The sequence below is a fragment of the Alligator sinensis genome, unplaced genomic scaffold, assembly GCF_000455745.1.
Source record: "Alligator sinensis unplaced genomic scaffold, ASM45574v1 scaffold382_2, whole genome shotgun sequence".
Lineage (NCBI taxonomy): Eukaryota > Metazoa > Chordata > Crocodylia > Alligatoridae > Alligator > Alligator sinensis.
The window spans coordinates 723,093-747,584 of record NW_005841978.1 but is presented as its reverse complement, the minus strand read 5'-3'; the positions used below and the strand labels follow the sequence as shown (position 1 = coordinate 747,584).

The 24,492-nt window shown below is 39.4% G+C and overlaps 1 protein-coding gene across 1 annotated transcript in view; it reads left to right on the top strand.

Moving 5' to 3' along the window:
- NCAM2 (neural cell adhesion molecule 2) overlaps positions 1–24,492 on the top strand; it is a 260,790-nt gene that overhangs the window by 62,356 nt on the left and 173,942 nt on the right. The window contains exon 8 of the mRNA XM_025200916.1: positions 6,939–7,084. Coding sequence (XP_025056701.1) covers positions 6,939–7,084 — 146 coding nt within the window. The remainder of the gene's footprint in view (positions 1–6,938; positions 7,085–24,492) is intronic.

The window sequence follows — 24,492 nt, the reverse complement described above, 5'->3', positions numbered from 1 at the left end:
GCCCCCCCCTGGGGCCCCCCCCCCCCCCCAGCCTCTACTCACCAAACGGTACCTGTGGGGCCTCCTGTCAGAGCTCCCCCCCTCCTGGGCTGCACAGGGCAGCAGGGCCCTGGCTGGGGCTGTCACCTGGCTCCACGCTGTGCAGGGGGGGCCCAGTGACCCAAACGGCAGCTGGAACTGTCAGTAAGTGCCTAGGGTGTTTTTGTTTTGTTTTGTTTTAAATTGTGGGGATGCTGGGGTTGGAGTCAGGGGCAGGGATGGAGGGGGATTGGTGGTAGGCGGGGAATGGGGCTGGGCAGGGAAGGGATCAAGGGATGCTAGGGGAGTAGGTGGGGGATGAGGCTGGGTGGGGCACCCATCAAGGGACTGGGGAGTGGGGCCAGGCAGGGCAGGGATCTGGGGAGCTGCGGGAGCAGGCAGGGTCACTGGGGGTCCACCCCACTGTCACCTCCAGCCTCCCCGAACCCCTACTTACCTGCTCTGGAGCCTGGGTCCAGCTCTCTGCTGCTGGCATGGTGCCTGCCCTGCATGGGCAGGCAGCATGCTTCAGCACCAGGGTGAGAGCCAACCACAGAGATGCTTTGGCAGCCAGAGCATCTCTGTGGAGGACCCAGCCTCCAGGACCATGCCATGCCCTGATTTTTTTTTCGCTTCATTTTTTATTGACCCCTGGATATCCAGGGGTCTAGTGTTGTACCTGCACTGAAAACTTGCAGCGTGGGGAGCCTTTTCCCATTCCCACACATGCCTCTTGCAGCGTCTCAAAGGGGTTTGAGACGCTGCAAGAGGCATGTGCGAGTTTGTCTGGATGCACCCTTAGTGTCTAAGGTGCAACTTTGTTCTGGTTTAGTAAAAGTGTAATTCTGTTGTAGAGTGTGGGTAAAAACTCAAAGTCACTGCCTTGCAACTTGAAGTGCTGGGCACCAACAGCTTCAATTTGCATTAACTGTAGTTGTGATTGCTCAGCACATATATATTTGTGAAACACTCAGTTATTTCAGAAAATGATAGAAAATCACGTAGATATGAATATACTTAATATTATTTGCAGAGCTTACAAAGCTTGTAGCAGTGATTATATAGGGACATGCATACATGCATGCATATGTACATGAAAAAAATAATAAGAAATATAAAACATTTGTCTTTCTCATCATTTAAGCACTATTCATCCTGGTACTCATTCAGGCAGGGATCTTGTGGGGAAAAAATAGTATGCAATCATATAGTGAAAGATGAAATCATCATGTATATGTGCCCAGAGTTTACACGGGCAACGTTAAACTTGGAAATTCCTAACTTTGGATGTTTCATTTTTGCGGCCTTAATATTCCTACAATATTTTTTCTAAGCAAGATATTTGCAATTGGCCCAATAACTTAATGCGGAGATCTTAAAAAGGTCTTAAGAAAAGGAAACAATGTAAAACAACACAGATGTTTTCCCAGCACCTCTCTGTCTTTCTGGATATATTCTTATTTTCAAATTTTTGTACAAAGTATGGTAGGACTTACTTTGTAGTGGCACACGCAGGAGAAGCCAAGAAGCAGTTGTAGGCATGCCCAATAACTATGGCATTGTAAATTGATTTAAGAAAATCTGATTTAAAATGATAATACATTAAGAACTTGTCCCCATGGCTGAACCTAGAATTTTGAGAATGGAGGTGGAAATGATGAGGTGCATCATCACATATAAGGCCACACTTTTTTTTTTTTTTCCCCATTTGAAAATAAACTAAAAGCTTTACTAATATGCTTAGGGCTGTATTATTCAGTTTAAGATTGAAGCAAAAACAAATATAACTTTATTGGAATGAGTTAAAAAACAATCTACAGGGTTGTGAGATAGGAGCTTCATTACCAGGAACAGCTACAGACAGTGGAACTGTAGAACAAAGGATCAGACCATTAAAAAAAAGATAAGGTTGTCAACACCCGTTGAATGAAGATTTTAGGTGGATTTTAATGACACACGAAGTCAGATGACTATTTTAGCACTGCCTGACTAGTAATGCTGTTGCCACTTCCAAGCAATAGAATTTAAACTTAGAGTGGACTGGGAATCAGTGGGGGGGAGGGGGGGGCAAGGTACAAGTGCATCAGTGCACCCCCTCCCCCAGATCTGCCTCTGCTTGTCCCATCAGATCCATATATGATTAGTGAATCTTTTAATGTTTTAATCATTAAATCATTAATCTTTTATGTTTTAATCATTTTCCCTCAAGAAGGTAAATAGATTCCATGGGAGCAGACCTCTGTTTTATGTATTCATTTATAATTTGATGTTGTCTCATCTCAAATTTTAACATGGTCACCACAATCAGTAAACAAAAAGGATGAACGATGGGCCAAATTCATGGAGGACCAGGGAGGTTCTTTAAAGAGAGACAGTGGTGGGGGCTGAAAAAAGAGGACTGAAGAAATTATAGCAGGGGCAGGCAATTGTTTCAGGTAGAGGGCCGCTTATTGAGTTTTGGCAAGTTGTCGAGGGTCGCATGGATAGCCCTGCCCCTAGACAGGTGCCTCTCCCCCTGGTCATCATCTTGTGACTAGAGGTGCACTGATACATTGGTCTGATATCGAATTGGTACCAATACAAAGAAAACTGGCTGTATTGGATATCAGCCCAATAAATGCCCGTGTTGTGTGCAGCTGCAGTGCAGCACTCAAGCAGCGAAGAACATAGCCCGGCAGTATGGAGAGCTGCCTCCAGCTGGTAAATCTGGTGTAGTGAAAGGAGAGGGGGGAAGAAAGAGGCGTGGGAGGGCAGATCATCACCCCCTGCAATGAGGGAGGGTGCAGGGGCAGGCACTGCCCAGGTGGGGTTGGGGGGTGGAGCTGCAGCTTGTGTTGGGGGAGGCAGCTCCCACTGCTGCTTGCACCTTGTGAGGGCATGTGGGGGGTGTATGACCCCCGGACCTGGATCTTTGTGGGGTGGAGCAGGGCAGGCTGCAGCCAGGGCTGTGCAGGGCTCTTCTTGGCAGGGACTGGGCACGGAGTGGGCACTGGCAACACTGGAAGGATGCTGCATCCACCCCACATTTCACTGCCACTCTGCTCCGAGCACCTCCATCCATATTGCTCATGGGTGGAGGTGGGGCATTGAGCCGGGCCTCCCCCCCGACACCCTTTACCTCCCCCCTCCCATTCCACCACACCAGATTTAACAACTGGAGGCAGCTGTATTGGAAATTCAATCAGGATCAGCCGATATGCATCCTTAAATATCAGCTATCAATATCGGCCCTCAAAATATCGGTACACTCCTACTTGTGACTGTAAGCCCCGCTCTACCTCCCCTGAACTTTGCCACCAGAAGTCCCTGGAAGTCCTTCTTTCAGCAAGGGGTTTTGCCATCTCAGAACCAATAAAATACCAAATTATAGTCTAAAAAACAAATATCTACAGCATTCATTAATTTGATTTCAAAAAAGATTTTTGTCGTGATTTACGTGTGTTTGTGCAGTGCACATAGAGATGATTGCAAAATAGCTTAAAATGAAGTATTCATCTTGTATGTTGTTTGGGGGTCAGTATAAATTTGTAGGGGGCTGTGGGTGTGTGGGTATGTGGTGTGAGGGAGCATGTGAGGTTTTTGGGGGCTGTGTGGGGAGAGGGTGGATGGGGTATGGGAGGCAGTATGGGTGTGGGGGTCTGCATGTATGGCAGTTTGAGGGAGGTGTGGGTGCATGTTTATGGTGGGATGTGCATGTAGGACTTGCCCTACGAACACACACACATACACACTCTGTCCCTGTCTACTCGCACACTGGAGCAGGAAGCAGGGAACTGGCCTGCCTCCTGCTGCCACCTCCCCCTGGGTCCTACTGCCCCTGGCTCCTGTCATCTTTGACAGGCAACAAGGAGCAAATAAATATGAATTTACTTTTTTAGGGGTCCCACATGCCACGTAGAATGGTCTGGTGGGCCAGACCTGGCCTGCGGGCTGTATTTTGCCTGGCCATGAATTATAGACTAGTCAACCTAACTTCAGTTTTTGGAAAAATACTGGAAAAAAATAATCCATTGATTTGTAACCATCTCGGAGAACAGAAGCAAACATAAAAAACCCAAACAAAACATAAAACCCACAAACCAAACCAAAGCAGGCATTTGTTAAGGAAATATGTGTCCATGTAAGTTGATTTATTTTTAAGAGGAAGAAAAAGGCTCTCTGGCTGGGAAAGATCCAATAGATGTTATCTATCTTGACTTCATTAAAGTTTTTCTTACCATTTTACATGAAATTGTAATAATCAAGCTAAAAAAATATAATCTGTCTGAAAATTACAATAAGTGGGTGCACAACTGCTTTGAAAACTGTACTCAAAGGGCACATCTATATCTTGTCCTATGGCACTGTTGTTACTATACATGCTGTAGTACTTCCTTTTGGAAGTACTAAAGCATAGCGCAGTAACATAGTTCATAGTGCTCCGTATGCACAGTACATGGTTATTTTTTGCAGCCACTTCACTGTAGTGGTGCACTATGACAGGGGAGCACGCCACTATGGTTGAGTAGCTGCTGCTCATGTGTAGATCCCCATGGATGCTACATTGCCATAGTGTCACATGCAAACATGCCCAAAGAGTAAGGTCAAACATGAAGGAATTCAGTGGAATTCCAAAAGGCTTTGTACTACCTTGGGTCCAGCACTATGTATCATTTTCATTAATGACATGCATGTTGGACTAGAGAGTACTTATTAAATCTACAAATGACATAAAGCTGGGAGAATATACAAGCACTTTGAAGGACAGGATTGAAATCCAATGTGATTTTGAGAAATTGAAGAAATGGTCTGAAATAAATAGGATGAAGTTCAGCAAGGGCAAGTGCAAATTGTGCTTAAGTTAAAATAAACAACAGAATGGGTACAGAATGGAAAATGAATGTCTCTGTTTTGGTGGAAAGAAGTTTGAGAGTGATAGTGGATCAGAAAATTGAAGAAAGGGAATCAATATCATATTGTTGCAACAACAAAAAAAGGAAAAAAAAAAAAAGCAAATACCATTCTGGGTTTTTTTTCGCAGGAGAGTTGTATATGTATGATTAATGAAGGGATCCTTGTACTCTGCTCATCACTCAACCATAGCCTCAGTTAGGACACAACACTTTTGGGTACCAAACTCAGAAAAGGTTGTGGACCAAATGGAGGGTCCAGAGAACAGTAACAAAAATAGCCGTATGCCTAGAACACAAGACAAGAATAGGTTAGAAAAACATTTGTTATAAATGGTTTAGGTCAGGGGCACAAGGAAATAGCGGCTGTGGCAGCAATATTTTCAGCTCTGCCATGTGCCTTATGCCAGAACTTCAACTACTGCCATCATATGCCACTGTGTGGTGACAGGCAAAGTGGCCAGAAGGTGACTGGGACTGCATCAGTCTTTTCTCTATCTTCTGCTGCCAACTGCTATGTCCATTGGGGATAAAGAGCCCCAGATTCTTTGGCAGGCTACACATCCCAGCCACACCCATGCAACAACTTCTAGTGGCTTTGTGGTAGTCTAGCAGGTTGGCTAGAGTGACTTTGTGGGCCACGTTTTTTAAGCTTCTGACTTGTGGATCAGCAGATCCTGACATAGGACAGGGGGATGAACAAGATGACTTTTCAAGGTCCCTTTAACCCCTATTTTTTTAATAAATTTATGAAAGATGATTTGAAGCACATGAAATTACAGTGATTTCAGGTAAGTGGTACAGAATGTCTTCCAAAATAAGTATAAAAGCTTTCTAGTTGTATTTAGGTGTAAACTACATTTATTTGTCTGTTTTCTATGCCAAATGTATGTAATACTTTTATCAATCTCCACTAACTTACTTTTTTTATTGATCTGTGCTAAATTGGTATTTGAAGAAGCATTCTTCTTGAATACTTCCTAGCAAAGTCATGTATGAAACTAACCCCTTTTTCATGCTAACCTTTACATAAGAGCTTTGGGTTTTTTGTTTTGTTTTGGGTTTTTTTTTTTAAAGATGGTGCCAACCCGAGAGTTTTAATTAGTAAGAAGATATGAAAAATGTACTTTTCCTACTTGTACAAATGATATACTTATTATATTAAACCACTCTACCTAATAGAACAAATTGATTTGAGGCAGTTACTTTATTGAGATGTCTCCCAGGAGGTAGACTTAACATAATGATAATATAAATTAAAGAAGCGAGAGAATGGAAATAAGATGCTTGTCCATCATTACCCTGTTTTCTTGTATAGAGTACAACCCCGTATATAAGCCTCACCTAATTTGTGAGAGGCAGAAAGAAATATTTATTGTAGAAACTGTGTTGCAGCATGTAGGGAGCTGAGCTTGTTCCCAAGAATGCTGTCAGCTCTGCATGCTGGTAAGGGACCATGGAGAGGTCCGCCGTGCCTGTTCCGGTGCTCCACACTGAGCCTAACCCAGTGCACCAAGTCCAAGCCCACGCTATGCCCAAGGCCTCATAGTCTTAGTGACATCTGTGAGTTCATGCACTACCCTTGTAGTTAAACCCCTCTCAGGAAATGTTATCTAGGAATGAAGGGATTCAAACTCATATATTGTAGTAGAAGAGTGTAGGCATCATTGAGCTAGAAGCTTGGCTGGGCCGAGGGCACTGTACCCTACCCCTTTTGAAGCTCACATTCTATCCAGAAGGGAAAATGAGAGGTCATGGAGCCAGAAGGAGAGCTTTTTTATCCAGTCTTATACATATGAAATGCATAGGCAGTGCCTTTAATTTGTTGAACATAAAAATTAAAGTTAAACCTATTGAATGCAGAAAAATAAATCTTATGCTTGGGTCTTTTTATCAATATTTGTTTCTCTGGTTTATAAATAGTGCTGTTGATTAATCCCAAATTAGCTTTTTTTAAAAAGAAATGTTTTGGGATAGATGAGCATAGGATTGTTTATGCAAAATGAGTAATATAATTCATATTTTTAACAGTACAGCCTCAGATAATGCAACTTAAAAATGAAACCACATTTGAGAATGGTCAAACAACACTCATTTGTGAGGCAGAAGGAGAACCGATTCCAGAAATTACTTGGAAAAGAGCCATCGATGGAATAACTTTCTCTGAAGGTGATAAGGTAAAGAAGTTTCTTATGTGTGATTCTGAATGGTTAGACACTAAAAGTCTAAATACATATTGTTTCATTAAGTCTTTTTTGCAAGTAGAAAACTAATATAGAAAAAAAGATTAATAGGCTTCTTTCAGAACTGGAGGACACTTGTTATTGAAAATAATAATACTATATTATGCAATTTTTACGTTTTGAAAGAAAGAAAAGAAAAAATGCAGTCAAACTGATGAAAGGTAAATCATCCCAAAATGGGTCTAACCTTTCAAAAAGTACTACTTTAGATAATTCGGTTTCTTGGTTCCTATCTTAAGACCCATGTAGCGTAATTTTTAGATGTACTGATCTGTCATATCTTTCCTTGACTGTATCAGGAATAAAGTTGTTCAAGCTAGGGCCTCAGAATAAATCATACATAATGAAGGGATACTTCTGAAAGCTGTGGGACTCAACATTACTATTTCTATTCTTCTCCCTTGTATCTCACACCCCCAGCTTTTTCACGTAGATCAGAAATGATCTTTCCCCACCATGTCTGTACTGTTTCTGCAGTGTTTGATTTTGAAACTGAATTGAGTGGCTAAGATTCCCTAATTATGAACAAAAAAACAAATAAATATATGCCAGTTACTCTGGCCCTAAGAGTTGTTTTGAAGAACAGTGGTAAAAAGGCAGAGAGAAATTAGAGAGAGAACAATTTCATTTCTAGCAAACAACAGTAAAACTGCCGTTGGCTTCATTATGAACCAGGACAGAACCACAGGAGGATTAAACCAATTTTAAAAGCCATTCCCTTTTTAGTGGTTTTAGAATCCTAGATTTCATAGAAATTAGGGCTGGAAGGGACCTTGGAAGATCATCAAGTCCAGCCCCCTGCCCCAGGGGCAGGAAGTCGGCTGGGGTCATAGGATCCCAGCAAGATAAACATCCAAATGTCTCTTAAAGGAGTCCAAAGTAGGTGCTTGCACCACTTATGGCAACAGTCTGTTCCAGGCCTTGGGGGCTTGGATAGTAAAAAAGTTCTTCCTTATGTCCAGCCTGAAACGGTCTTAGAGGAGTTTGTGACCATTTGACCTTGTCATCTCATGGGCCACTCTGGTGAACAGGCATTCCCCCAGGTCCTGATGTACACCCCTTATATACTTATAGGCAGCCACCAGGTCCCCCCTGAGCCTGCACTTTTCCAGGCTGGAGAGTCCCATAGCTCCCAGCCTCTCATCATAAGGCCTGTTTTCCTGCCCTCTGATCATGCGTGTGCCTTTCCTCTGGTCTCCAGTTCCAGTCCTCCTTCAGTCTTTCCCTTTTGACCTTTTCTGTTTCATTTAGTGAGATAGACCATCCCAATGAGTAGCAAACATGAGAGTTTTAAGTATAGAAATTAGTGTAGGTGGACTGAAATAGTCAGTCAAAGTAGTCATACTCATAGTGTGATGGGGGTAGGCGGGGGATACACAAAAAAACAGAGGGATTATGCCAAAATAAGAAACAGCATGAATTACAGCAAAGAGAATTACTGAATGGAAAGAAGACCTGCATTTATGCCTTATTAAGGGTCTGTTCTAAGGCACAATAGAAATATTTTCATTGACTTTGTGGGCATTGCATGTGGCCCTTCACATACAGTAGTCCTTGAATTAGATAAGACAATTACATTTCAGTATAAAATATAGAAGCTACACTCCTAGACATCTCATTAAATATTAGTCCTCTCAGAAATTATAAATTAAAACACAAAAAACAAGTGAAATATTTTTGAGTCAAAGTTGGCCTACAGAAGGATCCATCTTTCACCTCCACCAAAAGCAAGGTGGTTCAAAGCACATGAACTATATTTTTTTTCATTAGAATGTTCCTAAAGATGGTTTTGTCAAGCCAAAAGTAATTCTATAAACAGTCATTATACTTTTTGGAGTTTAAACCTAAGTATTTCCCTATAGTTCATGTATATGCTTTCCATTGATAGTGTACACAATTAGGCACTGTACACCTCTCTTGCGCACACGTGTGCGCTCACGCGCGCTCTCTCTCTCTCTCTCTTTACTTTTAAAAGATATTGTTTAACACATTGAGGATGACAAAGTACAAGTTAAATGGAGGTACCTTTTGCATGGCTGATGTACGTTCAAGACTTAAAAAGATCAAAAGAAATAAACATGTTCTGGTTGCCTCTTGCTCTTACTGCTGAAGGTTTTTGGCTAGCTATAAATATGCTCGTAATTAGAATGCTTTGGAGCAAACTCAGTTAATTGAGTCTGCTCCATGTTCTAATTGGAACACTGCAGCATCACTTCACCATCCCATGTATTAAGCCCCCACACATTTTAAAATGGCAGTTAAGGTGCTTTAAACCTCATCAAATGAGCTTTAGATAAAGTATCCTGCTAACAGTTTAAAATGCACTGGGGCTTAATATACATGACAGTGAGCTGTTTTAGAGTGGCTGTCCAGAAACTGCACTAATTAAAGCCCCTGCTCTCCCCCCGCCCCCGAGCACATGTATAGTCAGCCCTTTTTATTTCCAGCTTTGCTAATCTGGACTTTAATTTTCCATGGAGTAGAAAATAAGGCACCACATTGGAACCTTGGTAGCTCAGTTTAGGGTTTAATTGTACCTTCCCTAACTCACTTGTATCATAACAGCATCAAAAACATTGCCAAATGAAGCCCAACACAGTTGATCTGCTGTATTTGGCAAAACACATTGCCTTTTGTCCCTCCATTGTTCATGAGAGACAATGGGTGACATGTTCCACTTACAGGAGCCCCAGGAAACAAGGGGACAGCTGGGGTTGCCCCTTTCAGAGACATGCCCTGGAGATTCCTAGGGGAATGTCTCTGTAAGTATGAAAAACTGGGAAGCCACTCTTGGAGGTTGGAGGACCCAATCCTTCATGAATTCCTGGAGCATGCAGAGACAAGGCCCCTCAAGGCCTGGGAGTTGCTACCTGGGGTGGCTGGGTGTGAGCAGCTCCAGGTCTTCTTGCGCAAATAGACCTCGCCCACAAAAAAAGAGGCACAAGCTATTACTACCTTCTGTCACAACCATAAGGAAAGGCATTTGTGGCGTGTCAAAGGGCCTGGGTGTCTATTTGTTTTTATTTTGTGCCTCCATAAAAATTGTTATGGCAGCAGAAAGGCAATGTCTGTTTCCAGGCATAGAGCATTGTGGAATTCAAAGCTCTTTTTGTTTTTTGGGAAGTATTCTGCATTATAATTTATTGGTTATTTCATAAGTTACCAGTCTTCTTACCTTTTTTGTCTTTTAGTTAGGCTTTGTAATGTATGGTATATTTCAACAAGTTATTGAGATACAGAATATACCTCTATGGATCCCTGGTGCATGAGCACCAGTGGAGAACTGTCATTCAATTCTTCCTTCCACTCTGCAGGATAAGAAACCACGCTGGCAGAGTTTGACCTATTATATAATAATGTAATAATAAGGTGCCAGAGAAAGTAGAACATTGGGGAACTATACTTTTAGAAATTATATATATAAGTTCTTTGTAAATTAAAATACATTCTATAGCTTTAAAAGTAAAGTTAAAATGTTCTTCTTAATAACATGCATATATGTGTTTGTGTGTGTGTGTATTTATACACATATGCTTGTGTGAGCACACGTGTACACACAAGCGTGCGTGCACACGCGCACACATATATTTTGTGGATGCCACTTAGACATTTTTCAATTGTTTGGAATTTTGCATATTTTGTCCATAGCCTGAGATGTAATCATTACCATGCCTGTAAACCCATCAGATCTGCTGTCATAAATCATGGACGCAAGTGTCCCAATTATGTTTCTTTTGGAATGAAAGACTCTCGGGAATATAATCATTATCTAATGTGTCCCAGATGTCTCATATCAGAAGCAACTAAGGCACTTCAGAGCATAGGGGACAAAATTCAGAAATAATCAAACTCTGTGTTTTTGTTTTTTAGCCTCCCCCCCCCCCCCCCCCAGTTAAAATTTTTATGCTTTCAGAAGCAGTGGATAACTTTGTCATCAGCCAGTTTATTGTGTACTAAAAAAAGTAGTCCCTTCAACTTCCTAGTTTTGACTGCAGACTGTATTCTCGTGATTTAACATTCTGAAGGAATGAAAAGTTTACTCAGTAAAGCAGGGATTCCCAACCCCTGGACCATGGCCTGGTACTGGGCTGCAAAGGGTTGGCTGATGGTCACCAGGAGGCTTGGATGCTGGACCGGAATTGACCGTGGACTGGAAAACTGGCGACTGGAAGTGACTGGCGTACGGCGAACTGGCAGCCACCCCTTTTTTATACTGAGTATAAAAAGGGGTTGGCTGCCTGCCCACAGTATGCTGGTGACTACTGGTCTGTAGTTTGCCAGTCTGTGGTTACTTCCGGTCCATAGTTTGCCAGTCCTCAGCATAAAAAGATTGGGAACACCTACAGTAGAATGTTTTGAATGAGAGTTTCCATTAAATGGAATTTTAGCTTTTATGCTCTTGTTTTTTTTTCTAGCCTGATAAAATTCTCTTTATTTGAGAGTGATTGATTAATAATGAAAAAATGTTAAGTTTTATTATCTAATTGAAAAATATAATAAAATGCTGGAAAACATTTATTTTGCATTATTAAATTGAATCGGTTTCCCCCAAGCTCTTCAATATGCATGGGAAGCTTACAACTGAAAATTCTACTAATAACATTAATTAAGAAATGTAAGTGTAGCATTTAAAAAAAAAACTAGAAACATGCTGCTACTGGTTATTATCTCAAAAAAAGACTAACAATTATTTATAACATATTGGTAGGTAGGAATAATTCTTAGATATTCATAAATATCAATAATTAGATAAACTGCAGGCATTTAAGGCCTGACACACAGAAGTCAATGACAAATTCTTATTAGATTCAATGGTCATAGTAGCAGGCTTTTTCTCTTTTCAGGTAAATAAGGCTATATAATTTTGTGTTCCAATTATCTAAAGTAGCTCTATAAAGTATTAGATTTGATCTTCATATATATCTTGGTATCTGGAAAATGCTGTTAAGTGCACAAAGTATTCCCAAAGAACACTAACCCACCACAACAGAAACAATTAAATAAAATACCTCTGTATTTCTAGCAAAATCCCATAAATCAAGTAAGAAGTAATGCAAGCTTTCCCTGTCCTTTTAACTCAGTTCATTCATGTCATTACAGTACAAATGGTTTTTAATATAAGTGGAAGGCTTGCTTTTTTGAAACCTTCTTTTATTATTCATTACAATATTTTATTGACTTATTTTTGTAAAGACCACTACCATAATAAGAAGAGCAGAATTGATCTGCATATTGTACCACACCATCCAACATACTGGAAAACTGTGTATCCCCCTCTTTAAGAACTCATACATACAAGGGACTAGACATTTAAAATGGCTCTTGAAAGTGTCCTTGTAGGCAAGGGAAGCTTTGGTGAGACTGTGGTGCCCAATATGAACTGTATTCTACAATTAACATTCAGTAAATGCACTAAAGTAGTGCCTGAATTGAATAATGCCAGACTTGAAAAAGAAAATACAATGATAATGTTTTATATGTAGATAAATAAACCTTGGTTACAAGTAGACCAGAATGTGGCATTAAACTAATAAATAAAGATCACTATTTCATTTGATGATGTCTTGAGTAAAATCTGTGATAGACTGGGAGTTTTGTGGAACTCAACGTTTTATATATATTTTTTCTTTTGTATTCATTTAAAAAAAAATTTTGTATTACTGTAGTTTGGCCAAGGTAGTCATTCATAGTTGTAGTTTTCCAGGCTAGAAGGGAATATTACCCAGTGAAGGCTTCTACATGAGTGCCTTACTGCAGAGTTGCCTAATTAGCTATACATATTGTTATACATACAAGAACCAAAGAATTGCATTGCTTTTTCTTTTGCGTTAGTAACAGCAGTCCTTTTGTTTCCTTGCTCAGAGTGATCAAGGGATAATAATAATAAATGCATTATGAAAAAGAATTATTGCATCTTTTCTAGTTGTATTTTAAGTTAAAATATGACCTGTGTAATTCCTTTGTTAATGTAATAAATGCATCCACAATGGATGTTATCAAGTATTTTTTATGAGTCTTAGTATTGTGTTTTCTCTTTGAGAAATCTTGGAAATCATACTTTTCTTCCCACTTTTTTCCCCCCAGTTTGCCTTCCTTCATTTATCCTAATGGAGGTTTAAATTAAGACACTTTGCATACATTCATTTAATGGTGCGATTGCCTCTGATCTCAACCATTATGCCTCCTGCCATGTCACACACGCATGGCAGGACATACAACTTTCGGGATCAGATCCCAATGCCGACATTAGTGCTTGCCAGTGCAGGGGGACCTTGGGCTTCCGGAATGCTTGTGCACCTGCAACTTGAAAGCAGGGTGCCTGCAGTTTGGCTGAACCCACATAATTGGGGCTGGGACCAACAATGAGCTGACCATCACTTTCAGCACTGGAGCCCATTACAGATTCCTATGCAGTCCTGGGTCTGAGATCAACAATCAAGTGATCTCAGTTAGAAGAAGTATGGGTTGGATGAATGGACTGTAAGGTAGATAGGAAGCTGGCTGGCTCGTCGGGCTCAGTAGGTAGTGATCAATGGCTCGAGGTCTAGTAAGCTGCCGGTATCAAGTGGAGTGCATCAGGGGTTGGTCCCAGGGCCAATTTTGTTCAATATCTTCATTAACAATCTGGAAGATGGAACTGATTACACCCTAAACAAGTTCACAGATGACACCAAGCTGAGGGTTAGAGTAGATATGCTGGAGGGTATTCAGGGTATTCTCTAGAATTCAGAGTGACCTAGAGAAATTGGAGGATTGAGCCAAAAAAAAATCTCATGAGGTTCAACAAGGACAAGTACAAAGTCCTGCCCTTAAGACGGAACTTTGCAAATTGGCTAAGCAGCAGCTCTGCAGAAAAGGACCTTGTCATTACAGTGGACAGTAAGCTAAATATGAGTCAATCAGTATCCCCTTGTTGCCAAGAAGGCTAACAGCATACTGGGCGGCATTAGTAAGAACATTGCTAGCAGATTGGGGGAAGTAATTATTCCCCTCTATTTGGCACTGGTGAGGCCAAATCTGGAATACTGTGTGAAGTTTTGCCCTCCCCCCCCCCCCCCAACAGGATGTGGACAAGTTTGGAGAGAGTCCAGCGAAGGGCAAGAAAAATGCTTAGGAGGCTGAGGCACATGATTTATGAGGAGAGGCTGGTGGAACTGGGCTTATTTAGTCTGGAGAAGAGAAGACTGAGTGGGGGATTTAATAGCAGCCTTCAAGTACCTGAAGGATGGTTCCAAAGAGGATGGAGCTAGACTATTCTCAGTGGTGACATGACAAAACTGGGAGCAATGGTCTCAAGTTGCAGCAAGGGAGGTTTAATTTGGACATTAGGAAAAAAACTTTCTCACTAGGAGGGTGGTAAAGCACTGAAATGGGTTACCTAGAGAGGTGTTGTAATCTCCATCCTTGGAGATTTCTTAGGACCAGCTTGACAAAGCCCTGGCTGGAATGATCTACTTGGGGATGGTCCTACTGTGAGCAGGGGGTTAGACTAGATGATCCCCTGAGGTCTCTTCCAACCCTAGTTTTCAATGATTCTCTGATTTTATAACCCACTGTTAGTCCTAGCCCTGGGACTGTACTGCTGCTGGTTCATGACTCCCATATGGTCCTGGGGCTGGGACTGACAATCAGCTGATTGTCGGTCCCAGCCCTGGGGCCTCACAAGATTCTTAAGCTGGCTCTGGTTACCATGCCACAAATTAAGGCACGATGGAAATGAGCCATGAAAATATTACATATCTTTTGTGACCTATTTTTGTGGCTACTATCCTGTTTTTGTCTTGCCACGAAATCCTTTAATATGTGGCAGGATTACTGTTTTGTGGCATGATTAATGATATCTTAATTGTAACATCTACTAGGATACAAAGAGATGCATATTTTTTGTGATGCACCAGCAACTCCTATAATGTCAGTATAGCCTGAAGATAAATGATAGTTTGCTGCTGCTACAGCAAAAATGCAGTAGCAACAAGTACTGTTTTGTGTACTATTTTGATGCAGTTTTCCAAAAGCTGTTGTTGGGGTTTTTTTGTTGTGTTTTTTGTTTTTTTATTAAGGATTGATGTTGTGTCTGGCGGTACATTTATTACAGTCATACCTTAAGAACAGGAGTCGTTCAGTAGAATACTGTAGGTGATTATCACCCAGAAAATTTGAAAATAAATAATCTTTTAAGTGTTATATGGAATCCTGTTGCTAAGATCTACTCTGATCATCTAGCAAGATGTTGTAATACTGCTCATAATACATATAGTTTTATATTTTTTATCATGGGAAACCTGTAGGTTATCTCTGATCCTTGAAGGAATAACTCAGAATAATATTTGAAATTCAAAAGCATGATTTATTAGCCTAAATTAAGATTTTTTTTTCTGAAGGGGAAGCTGATTAGAATGTAGTTTTAAGAGGAGAAATGCAGGCCTCGTTCCCAGGGCCTGATTAACCCTATAGAGGGCCCTAGGCAAACAAACTTGTGGGCCCCTAGTTTTTCTCACTTCATAATTATAATTCGTAAAATAAGCACAACTGGGCCCCTTCTTCACTTTGGGCCCTAGGCATGTGCCTAGTTTGCCTATGTGTTAATCCGGCCATGCTCATTCCTTGAAACATTTAAATAAATTAGGTATGGAATTCAGAAAATGCAATGTAAAGAATAAACTGGAGGATGAAATAAGTGATAGAATTTCTCCCCTCACATGATCCCTGGCAGCTATTCCCCCTACGTCTTCTTTGATCACTTTGAACAATATTCACCTTCTGTCATCCAGGCCTATAAACAGGGCATCACCACGTCCATGGTATATCACAAATGGATCCACAATGCCAGTACACTCTGTTACTTGTTAGAGTTTCCAATAAACACTTTTCTGATCTCTCCCATGTTACCTGTCACACTTGGGGAAGCCTTCATAAATTTCCACAAAGATGCCTCATATCAGTCTTCCAGTCCCTCCCTAAAACTCTCATGACTATAAGAAATCTGAGCAGTCAGGGCACACGTGTGTTTAGACCATGGACAACTGCATAGATCAATAATTTCTCACTATTTCCTTATTCTCCCCTTCCCGTCTGTCTCCATCTGTTGTCTCTTCTCTTATTAAAATTACAAGTTCTTTGAGCCACCACCCATCTTTTTGTTCCCTGCTTTACAGCACACAGCACAACTGGGGCCATGGTCTATGACAAAAGTTCCTATATTAAAAATAGTTTGTGTTTTGTTTTTATTTGTTTGTTTGGGGGGGATTTTTGGCCTTGGTATCTCTAATTCCATAGCTCTACAAACCATGCACAAGTAATTGTAAAGTTGTGCTATCTGTGTCAAAAGCTGAGAAATTAATAGGATTCAGTAGTCTTGTAATTTGTTGCCAAGTGACCCTTTACATATCTCACTGTACCTTGTAGACAGCTGTAATTAGTTTATTATATTACAACCTGTATAGAACAGCTGTAATACTTGGTCAAATGGGGTATAGTTAAATATACAAGTACAATTTATAAAAAGTGATTTAGTATTAACATGCAATTCCTTTCTTTATATATTATCGGTTGTAATCTTGATTTTCTTTGAACACATTTTTTTTTTCTGCAAATGCTTCCTTTATAGAGCTCTGTAAAAATTAGAAAAGTCTCATATGCTTTGTAGCTGTCAACCCCCAGACCCTGGGCATTTGCTATAATCCCTAGATCTCAGGGGTGCATGAAACCTAGGTCTCAGTGGTTTTACGTTAGGCATGGTGTATCCTGCAGTTGGGAGCCCCGTTAGCTGGTGGGCTCCCAGCCGCATGTGAGACCCTGCTACATGTGCAAATTAAACCTCAGTAGCCACCAGCTATAAAGTTAGTACACATTTTCGAGGTGTAACTATAGCTGGTTGGAGCTTTTTATTGACCAGATACTTTGCATCTGTAGCTTGTCTCCACATAATTGCTCAATTAACCACTTAATTATGCAATACCTGTAATGTGTAGGGGGAACTATATTACCTACATTTTACCAGTGTTGCAATGATGTAGCCCTTAATGAATGCAGAATGCATGGCTCTGACAGAACAGATCCAAGTTTCATCTTCTTCTCCACATTGTTTTTCATAAGAAAAATGCAAAAACATACACTAATACAGTTTGACTCTGTGTTATCCTGTAGTGGCTATACCACTTTCAGTGGATTTGATTCTTTGGCTCCAGTGGTAAAGTCTTAAGCTATTACACCCCAAGTTCATAAATTTTGATCCTCCAAAGAATCCAGATTTACTTTTTTTGCACATCACTATTATTTGCCATCAGCAGAGCATATTTTGTTCAAAAAGCCAGGAATAGCAATAAAAAATGTTAATACCCAATATTTCCTTGCTGCCTGACACATTGTTTTGTAACTAATGAAGCAGGTAGTATGCCTTGTATGAGCTGGATTTCATATTTAGAGATGGGGATTCTATAGATGATACTGAGAAACAGAGAAATGATACACAAGGATGGAGGACAGGATGCTGATATTTGCTGTGTGGCGGGGGGGTGGTGGTATTTATTTGAAATCTATAAAAATATAGGGATCATGTTAAAACTAAATTACATTGTAAACTAACTAAATTTCATTGTAAACTTCCACAGCTGCTCTAATTAAAACATCTCCCATCCACCGCATAGTGCATGTATAGACATCCTCCCCCCTCCTCCCCCCCCCCCATTTTTAATCAAATGGTTTGAGTAGAAACTTAGTTCCCTTAAAAAGCAGTCCCCCTGCCTAGGTCAGACCTTGATGCCTCACCTAGGAACCCAATATGCATAGCTACGCAAATGTAAATTATCAGTGTTTACTTCTGCCAACTATTTGGGCTTTGATTCCCTAAGTGACCCTTTTATCCCTCTTGAAGTCTCATTTACCTTCTTTGACTATTTTCATATTAAACATCATAACTCATGAAAATAACAAGATCAGATGTACCTTATCATGAGCTGTTTATACTTCCCAGATATTCTATATCAGTGAACCTAATTTCGAGAAACATGCATGGCATTCCATGTTTGGGACAAAGGGTCTTCAGTGAAACTTTCTGTAACTGGACAGTGATGTTATTGTTCACACTGAGTTTACAAAATTTGACAACACTGCAGTTATCTCTTTTGCATATCCCTCAGGAATGAGGAGTGGAGAGAAGTTTAAAATTCAAAAGCCTTTGCAAGTACTCTATTAATTTATCTGTCCATGTGGAGGCAAAGCTAGTTTGTCTAGTCTGTTTCCATTCCTACCTTTGTTTTGTAGTGTCTCAGTCTTGCAAGGGACAAAGTATTCCTGCTTAGTAGTGAGCATCCTCAGCTTCAAATTGATTTGAACAGAAATTGAGGAAACTCAGTACTTCATGTTGAGTGCTTGATGCCTTGTAGAGTTGCGTTCTATAAGATATACTACATATAGTGATGCAGGTTTTGTGAGGACTTTAAATATATATATTTGTAAATGTGTTATTCACTTCTGAATGCAAATGAAAGTTAAAGTCAAATGAATTTAGCATAATTTATTTTCAGAGAAAAGAACTCCCAATGTCGCTTCCCCCTCAGACCCAAAATATAACATATTAAAAGTAAACAAAATCCAGTAAATCAACTCATAATCGTTTCTACTTTCTGATTTTGCCTCCTGCTAAGTCAGGATTCACAATCTCTCAGCCATTTCATCTCATGATCACATTCATGCTAAGCACTGAATGATGGCTTCAAGAAACTATCATCTTCAAAATGGTTTTATATTTATTAAAAAGGAGGAGAAAAAGTCATTAGGTTGGAAGTTGGAGGTTTGGCTGTCGAAATATGATTGGTCACAGTTATTTTTTCCTCCAAGTGAATGAATCTCATACACAAATAAGGTGTTGAAATAATTTTCTAATATCTTAGTAATCCGTTTTGGAAGAACTTGTCTGGAGACATATCATTGCTTTATTTGTGCTCGGGGTTTTTTTCCCCAATAGCATTTTATCTGAAGACAGTCACACAGTATACAGGCAACATCATTTAAATGACATTAGCCGCTAGTCAATGTTTCTGATTTGGAAAATCATATTTACTACCACTACTGCTAAGTAAATACTTAACAGTAGTGATTCCTGTTCATATACACAGGGATCTGATCATCTGAGGATGCATTCTGGTAAGTAAAAAGTTATTCAAACTGAAGCAGAGTCAGACCTCATATCTGCATGCGTTTTGGAATTGCTTGTGTGCTGGCCATCTCCTACCACAAAAGTAGCTCCTCCAATTTATGCTAATTTATAGTGGATCTGAACCAGCTCTCAACGTTTACAAAGATGAGAGAATTGTCATGGTGGGATACAGCCTTCTTCATGCTGTTGTAACTAGAGAATCAGATCAGTAAGTTTCAGTTATCTAAGATAAGATGGGATTGTGTAGTTAGTATATTATTTTAACAGTTGGATTAAGAAAAATCTGTTTTGAATAGAACTATGTTAAAAGTTCTTCTTTAGAAGAATTGTGCTAATCTTCTCAGTAGAACTGGTATCTGTTGGAATTAAATTGTTTATTACAGGATCAAATTTTCTAATAACAAAGTAAAGAAGATTACAGTACTTTAATAAATCATGCATAAATCATTTTTTAATTACCAGTTCTTCTGTAGAATTGTATCATATGCCACAAATATACTTGTCATTATTCCTCATCAAACATTTCTCCCTTCTGATTTGTGCCTTTATTGAAGGTAACTTTGAATGGGCAATCACCATGCTCTATCTTCATCATTACTTTTTCATGCTCTTCTACAATTACAAGCAAACAAAATGAGCTCTTCCAAGAACAGCAGCCCAGTCTTCTGTTTCATGTCCTAGTTTGTGTTTTTTGGGGTGTTGGAAATTGTGTCACCTGATTGTTTACCAACCACAGTGACATAAGAATGTGCCAGCATAAATCAATAAAGGGTTAGTCCATATAGTGTTATCATTTCTTAAATAGCATCTGAAGCTCCCAAGAGTATAATTTCCCTGAATATATGTACCGTTGACAACTGGCAGAGAAGCTGTCATATCTACTTGAATTCTTTAAAACTAGATGCTATGTCTACAAATGGAAAGAAAGCTAACACAACAAAATATCTTTACTTCAAGACTAGCTTCTCATGGCTTCCTATGTATTACACCACAGACTTAGAGTTAATAAGTTTACTCTGAAAATTTCCTCCATTGGGAAAAAAACAACTCTGACCCCTTTGAGGATTTTGCAGCATACTGCAATGATTACTAAGTCCTTGAAAGTTAGAATAAGTAAGCTGCAGTTTTAAATTGCAGATGATACCCAAGATCTTCTATTTAAAAAAAAAAAAATACAAGTCCAAGACTCTGCTGTAACATTATTGATTCACTGGACTTTAAGACATATACACGTAGCAATACTCTGGAATTTTCTGCTGTTTCCAACAGGTGCATGGATAGAATACATATACCTGAAGAGTGTGAGGAATATTGTGAATATACCATCCATAATCCAGAAGGGAGCTTCCATCAGCTTCTTCACGTTGATGGCTGTTGTGAATAACAGCCCTTTCTCATCGTCAAAGGTAGATTCTCAGACTAGGAATTGTTGGTCACTTATATTTATTAGAATTCTGGAACTCTTATATTCATCCAGTGCCATCAGCTCAGGTGGCAAGTCTTCCCTTCTAGCTTGCTTTTCTTTCTGCTTCACGGGCAAGTTTAATGGGCAGTTATGATCTACTTCAATCTGATTTTTAAGAAACTTCCATCTGAATGAGTCACAAGTGTCCACTTCAAAGTTATACTTTCTGGTAGATGTCAGTAACACTACAAATGAAAACAAAAATTTCCATGATGATATAGAAAAGGGTGTGTTTCATAGCACTCCACACATGATTCTGTTCCTCAACTTTAATCATTGTCTCCTCTTGAAAATTCACTGTTATATAGGCTCAGAATATGAGTAAGGCAACCCATCCTTCCAACTATGGAAGAACGATGCATAAAGTCAAGGCATATTTTTGTTTTGACTTTGCTATCATCTTTGTCTGTGGCAGCTGTTTTCGAGGTACTCAAACTGGAAAAATTGCATTTTCTACAGGGGTTTTTATGAATTTTCAGGCCAGTCATGTTCTTGGACATGTTAGGAAAAAAAACCCTAGGAATTCTAATCTAGTGTTCCATCATCATTTCGGTGGTTGACACACAGTATTTTTTTCATATCCAGAGAAACACAAAAGCATATCACAGAATGTGTAAGTTGTCAGGAAGAAGTGCCTAATCATTATATTCAGTGACAAGCAAAATTGACCTAAAATAGAGTGACTATGGGGAGTCATGGCACTTTGATCATATAAAGCAAGATTTAAACACTAATATATGAACAAAAAGAAGAATTTTAACTTAGATTTTAAATTGAGATATGTGACCTGTAACTCAAAGGATTCCTTTTTTTTTTATTTTTTTGCTACATGGTAGTCAACACGCTGTCACATGTGCTTTCACGGTCTAAATAATGCCATCAAAATATAGCTACAAATGAGTTACTACTTAATGCATCTGTTTTCACCTGCCACTCTAGCTCTCAGCCACCTCAAAATGCACACTTTGGCAGCCTTACAGCTTTATCTCATTTGCTACACCAGTCCAACAGTGGGAGTCAGAGAAAGGCTTGATCAGTCCAAATCACCTATACCCCCCTGTTGCACCATTTCCACTTAGCTACAATTAAATAATAATACACACACACACACACACAATCAGGTTCAGTCATCATTTTAATGTATAAAATCAGCCCACAAAAATAGTGAAATTACACACTTGAAACTATAATGACAGTGAAATCATGACACTTGACCTCCTCATGTGCATGTTTCAGAGCACATGATACTTCTTAAGGTTTAACCTAATAGTTTAACCTTAAAACTATTCTGATATCCTCCTGATATCCTCCTGGTTGCTGCACTTTCAGCAATGTTTCCTCATCACCAGTACTCCAATACTGACCCCCTCGTCTGCTTTTGGAACATGTAGAATCAGTGACTCGCATGAATTCCAGTACTCTCATGGGTACTTTTGAAAGATGGTTTTCATGCTGCGCCCTGATGACAAGTATAGCAGACAGTCAAGAGATAGGGGGAAATTTAAAAAATGAAATAGTGCAAGTCATGAGGAAGCTCAGGAAGTAACGTGTACAATGCTTTCAGTTATATATATATTTGCCCTTGCAAAGCCCATAGAGTTTATCCACAGGTAGTTGGATTGCTTCCATTTCATTTGTATTGAACTAAAATTGGGAGTAGGAGTGAGTAATGTGTGTAACTAAGGAATCTCTCAACTTGAATTCTCTTTGGAGGCACTTTTATTATGAGTCTAGGTCATTATTAACTTAGATAACACTTCAGCTTCTATGAAGAACAATCTTGTTTTTCTCTTGACAGTTTATTGCTCCTTGAATATTTAATCTCTAAGTCTTTGTAAATAAAGCTTATGCAATTAGATTGCTATCAATATTCAAAATGCCAAAATTGTCTTATTGTGAAAGGTTAAACATTCTAGTTCACTGAATAGATTTTCTGTATCTCACTCAGGTTTCTTGGGATGTATCACTTAGTTGAACTCTCACATATCAGGTTATTAGGTCTCAGTGCTTTTTTTACTACATTTCATAGGTACCCAAGATCAAGATTTGAAAACATGGTCAACAGTATGAGATACAGTTTTAGGGATACACTGAGACCTGTGGTATATGAGTGGAACTTCTCTAATGCCAGCACCACAAAATGAGTCCTATTGTCTTTAAGATGATTTTGTTGAAGTGGATTTGTGGGCAGGTAGGGGATGACATTGATTTGATCATCATGATAGTCTCCATAATTAGCATTCAAGTTGAAATATACTTTGCTTTATAAACTTGTGATTTTCCACAGTGCCAACTGAATGTCATTCACTTAAGAAACATTAAGCAGGGGTAAGAGCGGATTTAGTACTTACATCATGTTTGCAGGCTTCATAACGCTCTGTTTAGTAAAATGAATTATTCCTATTTTTTTTTTTTAGGAGTGGTATCTATGCAAGCAGCTGTTAACTGCTCACTTCCTGGTTGGGTCTTGTTAGGCAAACTCTAGTCCTACATACTTATGAATGAAACTGGCTTGACCAAGACTATTGTTTATACCAGACTAATTATTCGTGATCCATAATAAGAGAGTTGCTGTGCGACTTAGAGCTCATTATCACTGAACCACAGAGACTTCTTTGATTTGTCTTTGATTTTTTATTTTTATACTTTGTTGTCATTGAAAAATAATGGTTTGTCCATGTCTGTTCATGGGCAGTAGAGCAGATTATGTCCTACTTTATTTGATTTGATTTGATTTCATATTATTGTTATTGTTGTTGTTATTAGAATTTTAAGGGCCCATATCAAACCTGGTGATAGATACATTTCAGTAGGTACTGACCATCCTTGGAGGTAAATTTGAGATTCATTGATGTAACCAGTTTTAGGGAGCGTATTTTTACAATAACTTGATAGTAAACACTATCTTGGTTAAAGTTTGACTAAGGATTACATTAAAGCACTGTGGCCGGTCACTACTGAAGGCAGATTTTTATCCTGTCTGAATGTATGGTTATCCTGTGTCTTAGAAATCTAATGTTCAGCAGTTGAAAACAATAATATGCATGATCTTACTTTTACTTCAAGCTCAGCTTGTGTTGTGCTTGCCCTTTTAACAAACAATCATCTGGCATCACAGTAAGACCTTCTCATTGCTTCTTGCAAAAATAAACTCTTTTTGGCGCTATCTTGGTTGTCTCTTCCTAACAATGCTGCAATACAGCTGTAATGCCATGGCATGTGTTCTGTCATCAGTATACATCCATGACCTACTTACCTGTGAGGGCCTGTTAACTTCTTTAGGCTCCTACATAAAATTCTGGACCTACTAGTAGTTTTAAAGTCCTTGTACAATCCCATTGTATTCTTTTTCTGAGAGGTCTCATTCTTTACTTCTCTATCACTGTTCCTGACTTAGAAGGTTGCCTCTAAACTGGTGTCACAACCCTATATAGAGCTGGGCAAATACTAGAAAGCATTTCTATAATATTTGCTTGCATTTTTGCTTTTTTCTTGTTCTGTGTTTGTGCTTTCTTAGCTTTTGCTACCCATAATTTGATTAACAGGAACATTTGCCAACAGAAAGTATAGTTAAATCAAATATTGAAAAGATATTTGCAGAAAAGGAACTGTGAATTTGCAACTAAGTATTCAGTCCTGCTTCAAATGTTACACTAATTCAGGCAAAGAATAGGAAAATCCTATAGGGTCTGTCTGTGTTTCCAATGCAAACAACTTGGT